The sequence below is a fragment of the Orbicella franksi genome, chromosome 1 (genome assembly GCF_964199315.1).
Source record: "Orbicella franksi chromosome 1, jaOrbFran1.1, whole genome shotgun sequence".
In the NCBI taxonomy this organism is placed as follows: Eukaryota; Metazoa; Cnidaria; class Anthozoa; order Scleractinia; family Merulinidae; genus Orbicella; species Orbicella franksi.
Genome location: NC_138145.1, coordinates 39224859 through 39242191, shown reverse-complemented (window position 1 = coordinate 39242191; position 17333 = coordinate 39224859). Strand labels below are relative to the sequence as shown.

The window sequence follows — 17333 nt, the reverse complement described above, 5'->3', positions numbered from 1 at the left end:
TGAGCAGAAGGACTACCTGGTTACTGTCTGCCATTTCTCGGACTGGATAGAAGTCGACGAACTCCAGGACACCCTCTCCGCCACAGTAATAAACAAGACCAAGGCCCACTTTGCGCGGTTTGGCATACCACAGATGTGCCATACTGACAATGGCTCACAATTCGCAAGCAAGGAATATGAGGACTTTGCCACACAATATGGATTCAAACACACTACCTCCTCACCATATCACCCTAGAGGCAATGGGAGAGCCGAAGCTGCCGTCAAAGTGGCCAAAACAGCACTGAAGAAATCCACTGACCTCCAGTCCGCACTGCTAAATTACAGGAACACGCCGCCCCAGGGACTCACATATTCACCTGCACAGCGTATGCTCTGTCGACGTACAAGGACAACACTGCCAACACCAAACCACCTCATCAAGCCTTCACCCGTGAACCTAGCTGTCGTCACTCAAGAGCTCACCTTGAAGCGAGCTGCGAGCAAACGCTACTACGACAGCTCACCAACCAAAGTGCATCCCGAGCTTGCTGTTGGCTCAAGCGTTTATGCGAAACCTCCACCTACACAGAGGGGTCATCCATGGATACAGGGAACTATCCTCTCCCAGGACAGACCCAGATCATACACCATTCAGACATCGAACAGCACCATCCGTAGAAACCGGGTTCATATCACGCCAACAGTTGAACAGTCTCCTCCACCAACACAGACCACCCCTCCGCCACTGATCCAGGAACCACCACCGGACAACGGCAACGTCACCATAACACCACAAGCAGAAGAAACTGTAGTTACATGTAACAATCATCCCCCAGCGCAGACACAACACGCAGAAACAGAGACTCTCAAAAAATGGGTCCACGAATCTTGCAACTCTAGCCAGCCAAGACAAACCTACAGAACCCATTCTAGGGAACACAAGAACAAGAACGAGGATCATCAAACCTCCTTCGAGGTTTGAAGACTATGAACTGACCTAGAGGTCTACATTGACTTACAGTTGCTTATTCTCTTAGGCCATTTATAGGGCCCATTGTTGTATTTTGTAAGAGACATTTCCTTTTTTTTATATAAGGGGGGAGATGTTGGGAACTAGTCCCGAGACCCCTCTCGGTCCCGGAATCCGGGACATAGATTGTGTATGTGAGGAGATCGCACATGGCAGAAATAGTTTCTCTTGCTGTTAATACCTCGTCTGTTCCTTGCTTCTCGTGGCACGCAGCGCTAGACTATACTGAAAATAAATAGTTAGAAATTTTAGGATTTGAATCATACCTTACTGCCAGACATGTTTAACTTTAAACTAAAGTTTTGAGGTCGCGAAAATTTGCATGGATAGTTTAGAAGTGGTCTTGATATCAACAGGACGTAATACGTCGATAATTACGATACTCGATCAAAATAGGCAGGTACAAAAAGTCTGACCGGATCAACTCGGACCGCCAGTCCGGGTCAACTCGGATCAACTCGGATCGTCTCGGATCATGAAAAAAGACATAAAATTAAATGATATTAAAACTTTTACCCATTTGGAGGTTAAAAATTCCGGTCAAAAATGGGCCAAATTAAGAAAGACTCGCGACGTTTCTCCGTGTCGTGCTGTGTTGTCAAGCCGCCATTTTGTGTTCTAAGTGCCAGTTCCTCTCGGACTCGTCTCGTGTTCATCCATCCCTGATTCTGCCGCGTCGATCTCCACGATCATGGACCCAGATGAAGGTAAATCGTTCTCAATGAATTTGCATCTGTCCACCAAATTGATAGTTTCAGTCATAACCCATTTTTGTGACGCTGCGTGATTTCGCAGAAATTCCCTTTACTTCCGTTTGGCTCCTAATTTGGATAACAGGAAGTTGATAGATTAAGCTAATCATTAAGCAAAACTTCACGCTGGCCCACAACTGTCACGGCAAGAACAACCCCATGGCAAAAGAAATAACTTCACGGCAAAAAGAATAACCTCACGGCAAAGGTAAAAGACTCACGGCAAAAGTAAAAGACTCACGGCAAAATAAATAACCTCACGACAAAAAGAAATAACCTCACGGCAAAAGAAATAACTTCACGGCCAAAAGAATAACCTCACGGCAAAACAAAACGACTCACGGCAAAGGAAATAACCCCACGGCAACCTCACCGTGAGTCTTTTTGTCCTTTTTCTTTTGTCGGGAGGTTTATCTATTTGCCGTGAGTCTTTTACTATTGCCGTGAAGTTATTTCTTTTGCCGTGAGGTTATTCTTTTTGCTCTGAGGTTATTCTTTTCACCGTGAGGTGATTTCTTTTGCCGTGAGTCTTTTACTTTTGCCGTGAGGTTATCCTTTTTGCTGTGAAGTTATTTCTTTTGCCGTGAGGTTATTCTTTTTGCTCTGAGGTTATTCTTTTCACCGTGAGGTTATTTCTTTTTGCCCTGAGGTTATTCTTTTCACCGTGAGGTGATTTCTTTTGCCGTGAGTCTTTTACTTTTGCCGTGAGGTTATCCTTTTTGCTGTGAAGTTATTTCTTTTGCCGTGAGGTTATTCTTTTTGACCAAACAGAAGTAAAGCGAATTTCTGCGAAATCACGCAGTGTAACAAAAATGGGTTATGACTGAAACTATCAATTTGGTGGACAATGGTGGCTTGACTACACAGCACGACACGGAGAAACGTCGCGAGTCTTTCTTAATTTGGCCCATTTTTGACCGGAATTTTAACCTTCAAATGGGTAAAAATTTCAATTTCATTTAATTTTATGTTTTTTTTCATGATCCGAGACGATCCGAGTTGATCCGAGTCGATCCGAGTTGATCCGAGTTGATCCGACCCGGACTGGCGGTCCGAGTTCATCCGGTCCGACTTTTGTACCTGCCTGATCAAAATCAATCAAAATCGATAAATATCGATAATAATTAATCGATTAATAGCGGAAATCGATCAAAATCGGTGGCCAGGTTCTTTGTGATTATCGATTTTGATCGATTTCGTTAATTAAGGTTCGATTAGTATCGATTTTGATCGATTATATCGGGGGAATGAGGAAAAGCAACTGTCAGATCAGTTCGCTAACGTTGATTTTAGAACAAAGAATATAACACCATCACTCCACGAAGAATATACGTTTGCGAACTAAACTAAGACGTTCGGTAGCGCAGCGGTTAGCGACACATTCACGCCTACAGCATAATCTGGCATAATGCATCTGAGCCTGTGCAACAAAGCAGACAAAACACAAGCATAAAAAGAATAATAACAAGTTTTCAAGCAGCCGAATAGAATCGAGGTACCTGCATGAAGAAAAAAAAATGAAATCTAAATGACATGGAGAGACCCTCCCAGTATCCTCTCCTTTTCATATGGTGCCTCGCTCACGCCCGATATGTACAGTATTTTTCATTCGAATGCAAACTGTTTTGGCTACTCCACGCCATAGCATAGCAGTATAAGTAACCTCGGCTATGAAACTGATATAGGTGCACTAGCACGGTGGACGAACGACCACAGTTTCGTATTAAACGTAATGAATGGATCTGTTTTTAATGAAAATTATATTTTTGCCGAGAATCATGGCTTACGCCTGCTTACGAAATGTGTTTTCTAAGCTAGAGTTTTACGCTTGAGGTCACCAATGTAAGGTAAGAAGCGACGGTTAACAAGCTAAGCCTGTAGTAAGTCAGTGTCCCCTATTCGTGACTGGTATACAGTATTCCTAATGCCTTGATATCAGTGACACTCTCGACACTGTTAACGTGTCGATCAAATTTATCAAATTGGCTTCCTGAGTATATATTATTAACGGTTTTGTAGCGGTATCCCGACAGTTTCTCAAAATCGATACACGGCACGAAAAATCGCGTTTACCGCGCGTCAAATGTGTGGTCAAAGGTTTTGTAAAGGCCGCCTTTGCATGCTTTTGACGATCTTTGATGCGAATCAAAGATCATCTTTGAATAAACCTTTGCCACCAAAATCAAAGGCGTGAAAGGCCGTTTTTACTCACCTGTGAACGCCTTTGTTTTTAGGGTTAAACATGATCCTTTGATACGCCTTTGCGCACTGTCAAAGGTGGGTCAAAAGTGTAATCAAATTTGTCTGCGATTCAAGTCAAAGGTTTGCTAAAGATGTGGTCGAAGATGCCTATGACCCGGGGGGGTACTGCCATATATGGGCTATATAGGTATGTGCCGCTGTGAAGGGTATGGTTTTTCAAGCAGTTTACCTTAGCATAGGGTATATAAATCAGAGCGTTTGCGTCTAGAATAGGGTATCATTTTTCATAAAACTGACTAGTAGGGTGAAGATTTTATCTAGACTAAGGAAACCAGGAATTGCCACTCAAAAATATAAAAAAATCAAATCGGCGAGTTTGAATTTAAACTAATTATTATTGGTGTTAAGTTAAGTCTCCCTGAAAATTCATGTGACTGATCTTCGGGAAAACACTGTGAATCCAAAACATTTCAGAAGTACATGGAGGAGTGGACTGGACAGAATTGAGTAGAAAATTAAATCCAAGCTTTGACTGGGAAGGAGAAATACAGGATGTGATTGGGCTAGACATTTCACTTCAAAAGGTATATCGATATATAAACAATAGCCTCCATTTGGCGGGGAAATATGCTCCGAGAGCCTAGCTCGAGGAAAACTGTGAGCTTTGAGGAACTGATAATGTCCAAAGACAAATATCCGAGCATATTTTCGCGCCAAATGGAGGCTATTGCGCTTATTATCCTTCAAATATTTTTCGTAACACGCCCGGTGTTGAAAATTGTGGATTATCACTCGGATATTTCCCAGTTTTAGCTGGGGCATATTCAGTCACGTGACGCGTTTAGACCAATCGCGCGCGAGCGAAAATATTTGATGGATTATAACACTCGGATAGTCCTCAGTTTTTGTTGGGAAATATTCAGTCACGTGACGCGTTTAGACCAATCGCGCGCGAATTTGATGGATTATAACGTGGAGTACAAACATTCACAAATAATGAGCTCATCTGTCTATTCTGACGCCCGGGCTGCTGAGTAGTTTCAAACCGTGTAAGTAAATGTATGTATTGGCAGTCCGTGTTGTAAAAATCAGTCTGCTCAGCAGTAACCAATCATTCTATCAATTGTCGTCCTTGCTATAAAATAAAACTTAATATAATAACGTTGACAGGCAGTATCTGAGGGATTTGTTTATGTGGTGCATTATCCTCTCTATGACGGACTGGATTCACTTGGCGTCGACAGGTTTTGAAAACTAATGGATGCCTTCTCACCTATCGCCATTTTTGCATCAAAACTCAGTCGACAACAACGGCCAAACCTGCTTAAACCGGTTGCCACTCAATTAAACAGCTCTTCAGGTATGACGTTTATATTCTACTCCACTCTACTCGACTCCACTCCACTCCACTCCACTCCACTCCACACGATCCGACCCGACCCGACCCGACCCGACTCGACTCGACTCGACTCGACTCGACTCTTCTACTCCGCTCTACCATACTCTTCTCTGCTCTACCTTAAGTGCTATTCCACTTTCTTTTGCTTTGCGTTGCTTTATTTTGCTTTACTTTTTTTAACTTAGTATACTTTAGGTCACGTTATTTTACTCCATTTGTGAGTACAGCTTTCTTCAAAGTTTACAACCAAGCTCGGTTTGACGAACGGACCCACACGTTCCTGTCAAGAATAACTCTTTCAGGTTTCTCTTCACTTGCTTTCGTTTAGCTTCTCCAGTGATTACTCCAGAAGATAGTGAACTCTGGTTGATGGCTAAGCATGTCCTTCAAGGAGAAGACTACGCTCAAAACCAGATTGTGGAGCATCTTTACAGGCTCCATATGTTTATGGAGCCCGTGTATGCATGCATCGGAACCTGACAAAATCGCACCCTCTTCATCACCTCTTAAAGCATCATTGCAGGGGACTGATTGGGACCAATTCGTTTGGGACTCCATTCCTCATGGCGGAGAACGGCTCCATAAACAGCCACCTGACTGTTGGACTCAGTGGCTCTCAGGTAATGGTATCTAGGGCCTATCAGGAAATAAGCTGGGATGATACAGACTTCTTGGGCAATATCAAGGTTGGTACAATGTAGTTGCTTACTGACTGCTACATTAGTTTCGTTTGAAACTACCACTTAAAATGTGTGGACAAGCAACCAAAAATGATCTAGTTATTTGCCCTTTATCAGTTATCAATATTCATAATTTGTTGTTATATATATTTAACCCCTTACGGACTGATGCCGAGGGATTCGAAACAGTTTATTTTGTTTGCCGAGAATCTTAGATTATTTAGGTTCGTAGATCCCGACGTCATTTGTTACATTAGTTTATAACACAGCAAAGACAATGGTGAATCCACATGGAATGGCAGTAATTAGTATAAACCACACAAGTGAGTAGTACTTCTGGCGCACGCTGATTGGCCAGCTCGGAGGTGATTAGCCAAGTACTATTCACCTCCGAGCAGCCGAAGAAAAACAGAATGGCTTCCCGTTTCAAATAAAGTTACTCTTAAACAAATAGTTACTCTTTGGTCCGCTAGTTATTCAGCTTGTGTGGTATATACTTAAACAATCATTTACCTCAGTGTCGGTGAAAGTGGTGGATATTTACCTCCACTTCGGTGAATAATTATTAACTATTATCTCTCTGGGATTTTTCTATCTCAGTAAACTAATATTTTCTGGTTTCTTTCAATTTTAATTTTGTACGTGGCCAAACTAACTCAAAATCCCGTGACCGAGCTCCTTTAATGTCTGTGACCTTGAGATAGCCATTGAGAGCAAGCGCTATTGGGGAAATAATTCTTGGATCGAGCGGTCCGGGTTCGAGGCGTGGCTGGGGACACTGTGTTGTGTTCTTGTGCAAGACACTAAACTCTCACAGTTCCTCTCTCCACCCAGGAGTACAAATGGGTACCGGCGAATTGTTGGGGAAACCTAACAAATTGCCGGGGAGTGACCTGCGATGGACTAGCACCCGGTCGAGAAATACTCCTAACCGCTTCATGCTACAGAAACCGGGATAAGCTCCAGCAGCTATCAGCCAGTCGGCTCCAAGTATTCACTTTATGTGATAATTATTCTTACCACAGTTCAGAGAAGCTCTTCTGAAATAATTTTATTTTCAAAGAAACGAGGACTTGACGACAGAAATAAGCTTCCGTATTTTCCGTACAGGGACGATGGAGAGCTGATACATGAGGCGATATCAAATATGGTCAACGAATACGTCGACGAGTAAGTGGACAGCGACTTGTTATCATTCTATTGTGCTTAACGTAATGATGTTATAGAAAACGGTGCCGCAAGCTGTCGTGTGCAGACCGGTTGTGTTAAAGTGAGCACTCACACGTCAGAAAATATAGCGTGTGTAAATCACAACATTTGCCAAAATATTTTCGATCACAACTTACCTACACCTGCAAAGGTTTTTCGTGTCACGGGCATGAAATTTTCAAGAATTGTCCGAACATATCCGAAGATGTCCGAAGGTTTCCGAGGACTCTCCGAAAATTTCCGAAGACGCTTCACATTTTCCAGTCCTAGTTCTAACATGTGTTCCGCCAAAAATAACGCCGTGTATAGCACATTTTTAAAAATAGGAGAATCCGAGGAAGTCTACCATCATCTTCGTAAACTTTTCTTTTCTTTCATTTGTTCAATTAAGTTTACATATTTTTCGAAACAGTGCCATTAAGGCTGTAATCGCGCAATATTCTCAGCTAGGCGTTAGGAATTGATTGGCAAAGCGCTGGAAGGAGTGAGATCGTAATTTTTGTCCGCCAAGCTTGAGGCTCACGCCTAAGGGGTTAGAATTGGCAGGTATAACTTTCCACTAAAATGAAGCTCAATGAAGATTGTAATACCACCCAACTCAAAATACTTTTTCCGACTGGAGGATAACTATGTGTCACGGTTCAAAACTTACTTACTCTCCAGGGCGGACAAAACTCACTAACTTCCTATGGAAACAACAACTTGGACTTTCGACTCGCACGTGATCAGGTTGTGCACCTTGAAACCGCGGCAACTTTGTGTGCCAGCCCGCGTCAAGAAAACATTTTTTTGAGCAGTATATTTTATAATTGAGTTAGAAAGTATAACAAAACACTTGATGACTGGCTCCAGGTAAAACAATGACTTTGTTCCCCCTCGAACCACAATGTTTCAGGGTCTTGAGGATCGGAACAATTAAAACTCTCTACTTCTCTTGGGGCCAGTCACTAAGTGCCTATAGTATAATAAAATGGTTATTGACAAAGTAAAGTTGTTCTGCACAGGAAAATATCTTTTGTGTATCCTTTTGCAAAATTTCTCCACTTTTGAGCTGGTAAAGCAACTGTTTGTCTATTCGTTGTTGAAGGTATTACAATTCACACAAGGAAGTTCAGGCCGACTCTGAACTCCAGAATTTTGCCAATGATGTTTCACTGGGATCTGGGAAGGTAAGATTTCTATAACACTCGATCCCTACAAGTGGCCGCGCAGATGAAAACGTGGGAGATAGGGGAGGGAAAAGTTTTCAACGTTCTTTTGCTACTTTGGTTAGCTTAGCTAAGAAGCAACGACTACAACAACAGAAAGCTAAGGAGAGAAAAAAAAAAAAAAGAAAGAAAGAAAAAAGAAAAGAAAAACAAAAACAAAAATGATAACGAAACTCGAAACCTCAAGTTACTGCTGGAAATATTTTTCCGATACGTTTTTAAAATAATTCTAATTTCTCGAACTCGGTTAGTCTCGAATTCCTCAATATTTTGACCTAATTTAGACTGAAGCCAAGCTCGCCATCTCCACGACTTTAGTTAGGACAGTTGTACAGTCCACGAGACTGCGCCAACTTTGTTATTTTAGCCTCAGCTGTTTACAACTCTGACATTTTACAGATGCATTTAATACTGTACAGGGTATTTACTTGCTGAAGTGTGTATAATTTGACTTCAGATGTGTAGAACGCAACAATTATTGATTGTTTTATCGAACTGCATCCTTTTTTTGTTTGTTTGTTTTTTTTACAAACGTGTGCCAACCTCGTTTCATCCTGTCCTCGGACACCCTAGGGTAGCTAGCTGGGGTAGGAGTGGCACCAAGTAAGTCTTTGGTGGGTTACTTCTTGATGCCGTTCCAGCTGACTGCCTCTGGATGTCCGAGGATGACACTGTTGTTAATTTCAAACCCAATTTTTAATTTCTCTTGAGAGCTCGAGATAGAGGAGTCCAATTGTAATAATTGTTATCGGATTATGCCATTTCTCTTTCTCTAGTCCCTATGCTCGTCTTTTAACTTAATTTAAACACGTTCGTCTCTCTCAGGTGAAAGACTTTCCTGGTAAAATAACTTCCAAATGGAGTCTAAAAAAGCACTTGACTCGCTTCATTTGGGCGACTAGTGCCCAGCACAGCGCGGTCAACTATCCTGTGGATCACAGTGGAGCTCTGACGCTCAACATGCCGAGTAAACTCTACATCGACGATAACGCGGGGGCTGGGCACTACGGCTTCAACAACCTCCCCAGGAGAGAGACATGTGAGGTAGGTACCTCCGTCCCCCACACTAGGGGATCTCCCACAGTCCCCTAATAAGCAATGTGCACGTACTTTGAGCTACTTCGGTCTTAAAATTGAACTGTATGAATTGAATTACGTACGCCGAGGAGCGTGCGCCTGGACCTATCCTTTATTTCTTTTTGGATTGGATGTCCATTCAACAAGCATTCACGAAGTTGAGAAGCTGTTAGTACCGGTGGACTATGCCCCTTTCGACGATGGATTCCCTTGTTTATCCATCAAAAAGTTTCGTTCGCGCACGATTGGTCTGAGCGTGTCACCTGACTGAATATACCCTGAATATACCAAATTGACGTCAAATTTTACGATAACAAATAGTTAAATTGTCCGCCCTCGCTCTTTGACGCATCGCATAAATGATAAAATCATGTGTCAGTCCACTTATTGACAATGAAAATTAGCCAATCAGCGAGCGAGACTCTGCAATTATCGTAAAATATAGAAATTGAAACTCGGAAGTGACTTTGTTAGCAATTAGTTAGCGTACTATAGTTTCTGCGTGAAAATTGTTAGTCTAGGATAGGGTAGGGTTTACTCTAGAATAGGGTTGCAAAATCAAACTAATCATGGTCCCAGCGGCACACCCCTACCCAAAGATTTACAGAGTATCCCGCCCCCCTGGAAAATTAGCAAACACACTCTCTCATTTCTGGTATGCGCTATTTACCACGACAACTTGTGTTATTGGTCATGTCACGTAACAAGACGGGCAAGTGTGCAGCTTCGAAAACTTCTACGCTAACACGTTTTTTTTTTTATGTTTGTTCCAGCGTCAGGCGGCGCTATCGATGACTTTGGCAGCCATGCATTACGACTCTCTTTTTGACTTCGTTCTTCGTGTTCCGGATAAGAAAGGAAGATTGGTTGTCCAGAAGTATTACAACTACTTGCATGGTTATGTTACGTCCACCATTTCGCAAAAGGAATGTGAAAAGATTCAAGGAAGGCCACTTGCCCTATCCTTATTTCCTACCAGCCTGGATTGCTAACAGTATTCACACTTAAGCATCGAAACTGCCTGCTCTAGTCTAACGGCCTATCGAAAATGGACTTGGATTCACTTGAAAAACAAAAACAAAAATACATCGGTGTTTATTCAACTTTTTTTTTTCTCAAATTCGCTCGTGATACCTTTAAATTCCTAAAGAAGCTCGGCATTTTCATTTAGTTTCAAAGATGTATTTCGGAGCAAAAATACATTTATTATTGGTAGGTGTTGTTACGTTTTGTTGAATATTATAAAAGGATATAAAAGACTTGAAAATGATCCCTTGCTGTCAAAATTCTCTGCGGGTCCTGTAGAAATCTACCTGTTTCACCTCATGTATGTTCCCTTAGTAAAAGATAGGAAAAGAAGTATTGTCTTTATACAAATTTACCAAAAAATACCTTGATATTTTATTATTTTTCTGTGTTTGTGGTACATTGGTTAACATAGCTAATTATCGTCGAGAATGCTATAGGCCACATTCGTATTCTCGGTATTGGACTGGAGCTAGCTTGCAACCGAGGCTAATGCGGGAGTCTTTTCAAATGCAAATGAGCCTCCATTGCAAGCTAGTTCCAGTCCTATACATGGGGATTCAATTTATAACTGCCCATTGAATTTAATTTTAAAACAGGCAATCGTGTTGTACAAGCAGCCCCTGTATATTGACTAGCAAATCAATGTAAGATCATCGGCTGCCTTCACGCCTCCTGATATCTGCCTGCCAGTTCTTTAAGCTCCTCATCAGTGGTCAGAGCTTTATCCTGAGACAAATCTTTGTGCCCAGGTTGCAGATCCCACTCTCTCTCCAACTTGGCGTGGGCTGAACTCAGAGGGCGACCGCTGGCGGGGTTTAGATTTTCCCAGTGGCTGCGTCTTGCCCTGGAAAAATAAGTAATAAATGTTTTTGTCACTAAATGCTGAACATTTCTGTTGTTAGAACTGATTCTAATAATCAAACTGAATGTTAAGTTAGTGCAAGTCCATATTGTGTGTACCAAGACATCTTGAAATCAAAAAGGATGTAACACCGTTTAGCTACAAGTTGTTACGTTTTCTTCATAATATGCATGATGAGGCCATCTTGCACAAAAACTCCCTTTCTTTTACTGGCAAGTTTTACTAAAGAACCGTTTGAAACTATAAGAAAGATATTCTTCAGACACAGCTCAACAGTAAGACCTCTGGGACATACATTGTACCTTGCTCAGCATCTCACGGGTAGTGCTGCCCCAGAGAAGTCTCCCCAGTCAATGGTTCTCAATTAGGTATTGAGCTGTTTTCAGCTCTACCCCTGGGATGTAGCTTGCCCGTCCCTAAATCCTAGGGAAGTATGTTACCAGAGGGCTCCTCCCCACAATTTATGCTTCACAATGTCAGTGGTTATCTGCCCGGCTTTCTAAGCTATACCCTTAAGATATTAGCCTACCTTGTCCTTTCCCACGGATAAGTATGCTACCGGAGGACTTTTCCCCACAATTTATGCTTAACATATCGTCAAAGGTTATTGATCTCTTTCTAAGCTATACCCCTGGGATATTAGCTTACCTTGCTCTTACCCACGGGTAAGTATGTTGTCGGAGGGCGTCTCCCCACAAGCCGTGCTTCTCACTAGCCGGAGGCAATTTTCCACGTTCTTTTGCAAGCTGGAAAACATAGAAGTAGCTAGTGTTAACTTTGGTTATGTCAGTCAAAATCTTCATATTTATAGGCACTCAGTTATATAAGATTCAAGCTTGACTCATTGCAGTAAAATATAGAACACTCATGGCAGAAAGTGATGTTTTCTATACCTCCTCTGCTATGGCCCTGACATGATAGGGCTCGAATCCACAGCATGCTCCAATGTATCTTATTCCCATATCGTAAGCCTCGCGTGCGTACTTCTGAACGTCCCAGCGACTCATCAGACGAGATCCAAGGGCTGAAATGGGAAATATGACTCACAAGAACGTAAAGTAACGTAACGTAGCGTGACGTAATGTAACGTAGCGTCACGTGACGTAAGGTAAGGTAACGTACCATAACGTAACGTTTAAACAGTATCGTGAACTAGCGGTATTTATAAGTACAAGATGAAATTCTGTTGTTAAGGTATGTATCTCCTATTAGCATTGCGGAAGGCTTAGAAATCGTTAATCTGGTATTATTACTGCCTTTCATAAGAACATCCTTCAAAAACAAAAAGTTCAGAGTTTAAATCCACATTGCTGATAGACGCGGTGGTCTCAGGATCGAGTGGTCCTGGTTCGAGCCCTGGCCGAGGTCACTGAGTTGTGTTCTTGGGCAAGACACTCTTACAGTTCTTGTCTCCAGCCAGGGGTAAAAATGGTTACCGGCGAATGCAATGCTGGGCCAACCATGGGATGGACTAGCATCCCATCCATGGGGGAGGGGCGGGGGGGAGTAGAAATACCTTCATCGCTTCCAGCCACTACATGTAACATGACATGACACCACGTTACGGTACGCTACGTTGCGTTACGTTACACTATATTACATATAAACTAATTATAAACGGTCATACCATACCAAACGGGAATTCAGGGACGCCAGACAATCCAATACGGTCATATCTCAGCTCGGGAGTATGATAACAGATAGGCTGTATTATGAGATGGCGATTGAGACCTTCTTTTTCCAATGCAGCCTTCATTTCTTTCACGACAGCTAGACAAATGCTGGGATCAAAACAGCAATTCACTCCCACAATATCAGCGCCTGGAAAAACAAACCAAACAAAAAAGGAAAAGAAATTCTATTTCTTGTATAGTTCTATAGTTTTTTTTTTTTTATGTTTTTGTTTTTTTATTTGCAATAACACAAGGGAATACAATGCTTACGATACAATTACGAACGGTACACTATTTAGACTACTTACAGCACTAGCTCTATTTACATGATATTGCACTAATTATTTACACTATTCAAATTACAATATCTACACGACTTACAGTACACTACTAACAACTACAGTGACGACAAGGGGCAAAGAAAAAAGATGAAGAAAAATAGATAATTATCATTACAACTTGAGGTTGTACTATAGAGACATCAAAAACAGACCAAAGGCATGTGGTATATTGTAGATAAAATGAGTTATGCACCTGACAGGAGATTAGCAACTAAATTACAATTGACTTAATTACAAGATTTAATCAAGCTTTCAGACCTAAATTATTTACTTATTCAAGTTTTCAGAAAACATCATAAGTTTATTGAAAAAAAAGAAAATCAAAAACAAAAAGAAAATCGAAACCAACCCTACTGTCTAGCAAGCAGATATGTCAAGTTTCTGCTCTTTGATTGGCCGAGAACTGTTAGAAAACCAACAGAAAACATGACGTCACATTCTCAGTTAGGAATTCAAGTTGGGTGCTAGAGACTTTTCACGAGCGGTTTCAGGATTCGCTCAAGTCTACCTAATGACCCGAAGCATCCCGTTGCCCGCGAGAGAATTAAGCTCTGGTACTCAGGGTACGATTGTCGAGATCTGAGCTCCGATTACCCACACGTACCCGCGCGAGCAACCCGCACAGCACATTCTCCAGGCAGAACTCCATTCATATCTCCAGCGAGGCTGACAGACAGACACACAGCGACTGGTTTACCTGTGGCCTTCATCACCTCTGTGGCCCATTCGGCTTGCTCGGCATATCTGAACAGCTGAAAAATCAGGAAAGTTAAGCCGTGAAAAGGGGGAGGGGGGGGGGAGCGGCGGGGGTGGAAGAACTCCCTTATATGGGCTACGTAGGTATTTGCAGGTCTCAAGTCGGGTGTAGTTTTAACACTCCAGTCTTGAATTGGGTATGTTTTCCTACCAGATAAAAGCATGTAAACATTACCCTTAAACAATGGTCTAAAACAGGGCATTGATTTAAGACTCAGGTCTCAGTTAATAGCTAGGGTATCAAAAAGGACGTTTGTTGTGCTTTTCGATTGATTGATTGATGGCATAGAGGTTTTCAGCTGAAACAAAACGTAATAAAATGGTAGATTATCAAAGCACCTGGAAAATCGAAAACACAGAATCCGGTTTCGATTCCTTCCCCTCTCTATCCCCCCCAACCCCCTCAACCCTCTTACCCTGATGAAAGATAATGGTTGTTGAATTACTCCCGAAATAAAACATCTACAGTACGGCATATTTACCTCCCCTATCAAGAAATCGACATCATTTTTCACAAAAATGTCGGTTTGTTTTTTGAATTCTTTCTGAACTGCCTCCTTTCCAAGTCCCTTTAGATAAGCAGGCACTTGTGAAATGTTTCCAGCTACGAGGGCGTCTCCTTTGCTGGCTACTTCTTTGGCAAGATCACAGGCAGCCTGGTTAATGGCCTCATACTACAAAGACATAATAACAAGCAATTACATTATGAGCTCCAGATTTCTACAAGGTGCTTATATAATAAGTAAAATCATTCTTGCATTTTGATTGGTTCTTTATCAGAGAACACATGTATCATGTATAGATGACGTCAGTAACATTTTTTGTTTCTTTGTTTGCTTAAGTTAAGCCCGAGTTTTCCATGAGCGAAGCCAAGTTGACTATCTCTCGTACGAAACGAGGGCGAGTGCTCCCATGACTTTTTTCGTAGACACTCGTAAAGGGGCTCAGTCACGGTTTGCGCACATTGAAACATTTAGCCTCAATTTTTCAAATTCGTCGTTTGTAATCCGTGTTAATCTTCTCCATCCTTAGCCATCCTCGTTCCTTTATGGTTTATCATTATCTCTTTGGTGTTTTCTATCTTATTAAACTGTTATTTTTAGGTTTCCTACCATTTAAAGGTAATCTTGTATGTGGCCAAAATAATTCAAAATAGCGTGACTGAGCCCCTTTAAAGATTGCAGTACAAAACCTTTTTGTGTATTTTTAAGCGAATAGAAAACGACGAGAGAACCAATCAGATTCGCGGATTTCCAATGGAACATAGCGGAGTGGCTACTTATAAAGCACAGATAGATTCCATGTTGCTGTGCGTATGTTCAATAATAGATCACAGGTGACGTCAAAATATGGTAAAAGCAAAAAAGTGGCACACGGGGCAACAGCCGAGTGTGTCACTTATGTTTACATACGCTGATTGGTGCATTAAAATTTTAATGGTTTTCAGTCGCATAACAGTCAATTTCCTTTCTTTAGTGTTCTATCGTATAAATTATCCAATAATATTTCTAAATCTTTTTTGAAACATCGGAGAAACGAGAAAACCTTGGCATTATCTGGGAGACCTACCAGCCACTATATACTAATGGTGTTAATGCACGATGGCTCAGCCAATCAGATTACATTCAGCCGTTTGAGTTAGCATAGCCTATACTATTTAAAATCTTGTTTTCTTTTTATAATATATTACCCCTATGTTTCCCGCTGTATGCCCACGATTCGTTAGCTTGTCTTCGCTGGCATAAAAAGTGAATGTCTGCATCACATCAGCTCCTGCTCTAAGAAATTCGGTGTGAAGCTGTCGTACTGCAAAGACAGAGAAACTCACGCTGTAAAGGAAGTGGTGCGTGACTTTCCTGTTGTTACATGGGGCTCTTATATGTCACGCAGGTTCATTAGCTTTCATTGCGTGACTGGCGCTGAGGATGTATAAAATGGCAGAGGGCGCTTAGGGCGGTATATTAATTACTACTTAAAAAAGGTAACGATGGCTGAAACTTAGAGCAATACTCTATAAATTTGCAGCGCTTACCCGTAGATATGCTTTCTGTTTGCTTGAAAAGTGAAAAAGGCGTGAGTTTTGCTCTTCGCTGGAGATTTTCAGACTTATCGGAACATTTCTTCTAAATACGATTATGGGTGCAAGAAAGCCATTGAAGTGGCTGACTTACATAACTCAAAACGCCCGCAAACGCGAATCAATTCTCGGCTCAAACCTTTTAGAAAACTCGACAGCTGCAGGTCGCATTTGCTGTGTAGCAATTCGCAAGTAAACACGCCTTACAAGTTGTATATATTAGGCAGCTACACCTATACCTTCGCTTTCCCGAACGACCGATTTCACGGACCAATTCCTGTTCCTCTTGAAGCGGTTAGATTCAAGAAATAAATCTACAGTCATTAGTAGTTATTTTACTGACCAGCTTGTGGGTGCTCTACTGTGGCCTCCGGTGTCCAAGCGCCAGCTTTGACATACCCCCGTCGCTCCATGCAGTACAGAAACCCTCCATCGCCAATAACGACCTCATCAGCATCCAACCTCTCGAGGATTCCGCGTTTCTGCAAAGAATAACCTCATCAATTCAGACGCACAATTTGCACTGAAGAAGACATATACTGAAAATAAATAGTTAGAAATTTTAGGGTTTGAATCATACCTTACTGCCAGACATGTTTAACTTTAAACTAAAGTTTTGAGGTCGCGAAAATTTGCATGGATAGTTTTGAGGTGGTCTTGATATCAACAGGACGCAACACATCGATAATTACGATACTCGATCAAAATCGATGAAAATCGATGGCCAGGTTCTTTGTAATTATCGATTTTGATCGATTATATCGGGGACTGAGGAAAAGCAACTGCGAACTAACCTAAGACGTTCGGTAGGGCAGCGGTTAGTGACACATTCACGCCTGCAGCATAATCTGGCATGATGCATCTGAGCCTGTGCAACAAAGCAGACACAACACAAGCATAAAAAGAATAATAACAAGTTTTGAAGCAGCCCAATAGAATCAATGTACCTGTATGGAAAAAAAAAAGAAAGAAAGAAATTTAAATGACGCGGATAGACCCTCCCAGTATCCTCTCCTTTTCATATGGTGCCTCGCTCGCGCCCGATATGTACAGTAT

The 17333-nt window shown here is 41.8% G+C and overlaps 1 protein-coding gene and 1 pseudogene across 1 annotated transcript; one reads left to right on the top strand and one right to left on the bottom strand.

Moving 5' to 3' along the window:
• Positions 1-1703: 1703 nt before the first annotated feature.
• LOC145499729 (polyunsaturated fatty acid 5-lipoxygenase-like) lies at positions 1704-10578 on the top strand (annotated as a pseudogene).
• A 235-nt stretch (positions 10579-10813) lies between these two features.
• LOC145462437 (betaine--homocysteine S-methyltransferase 1-like) lies at positions 10814-16759 on the bottom strand. The gene is made up of 8 exons (XM_081445970.1): positions 16621-16759; positions 15891-16006; positions 14683-14874; positions 14049-14196; positions 13063-13251; positions 12324-12454; positions 12079-12176; positions 10814-11412 (listed from the first exon to the last, which is right to left on the bottom strand). The coding sequence occupies exons 1-8, from the start codon at positions 16688-16690 to the stop codon at positions 11232-11234; spliced, it is 1125 nt and encodes a 374-aa protein (XP_081302096.1). The 5' UTR covers positions 16691-16759; the 3' UTR covers positions 10814-11231.
• Between the last annotated feature and the right edge of the window lie 574 nt (positions 16760-17333).

What these genes read in the sequence shown, in the direction of transcription:
- LOC145462437 (XM_081445970.1), bottom strand. Translation starts at nt 16,690, where the DNA reads ATGGAGCGACGGGGGTATGTCAAAGCTGGCGCTTGGACACCGGAGGCC. An exon ending in ATACAGCGGGAAACATAGGG is followed by an intron (nt 14,875 to 15,890) that starts GTAATATATTAT and finishes ATGTCTTTGTAG; the next exon opens with TATGAGGCCATTAACCAGGC. An exon ending in CGTCCCTGAATTCCCGTTTG is followed by an intron (nt 12,455 to 13,062) that starts GTATGGTATGAC and finishes TTCCCATTTCAG; the next exon opens with CCCTTGGATCTCGTCTGATG.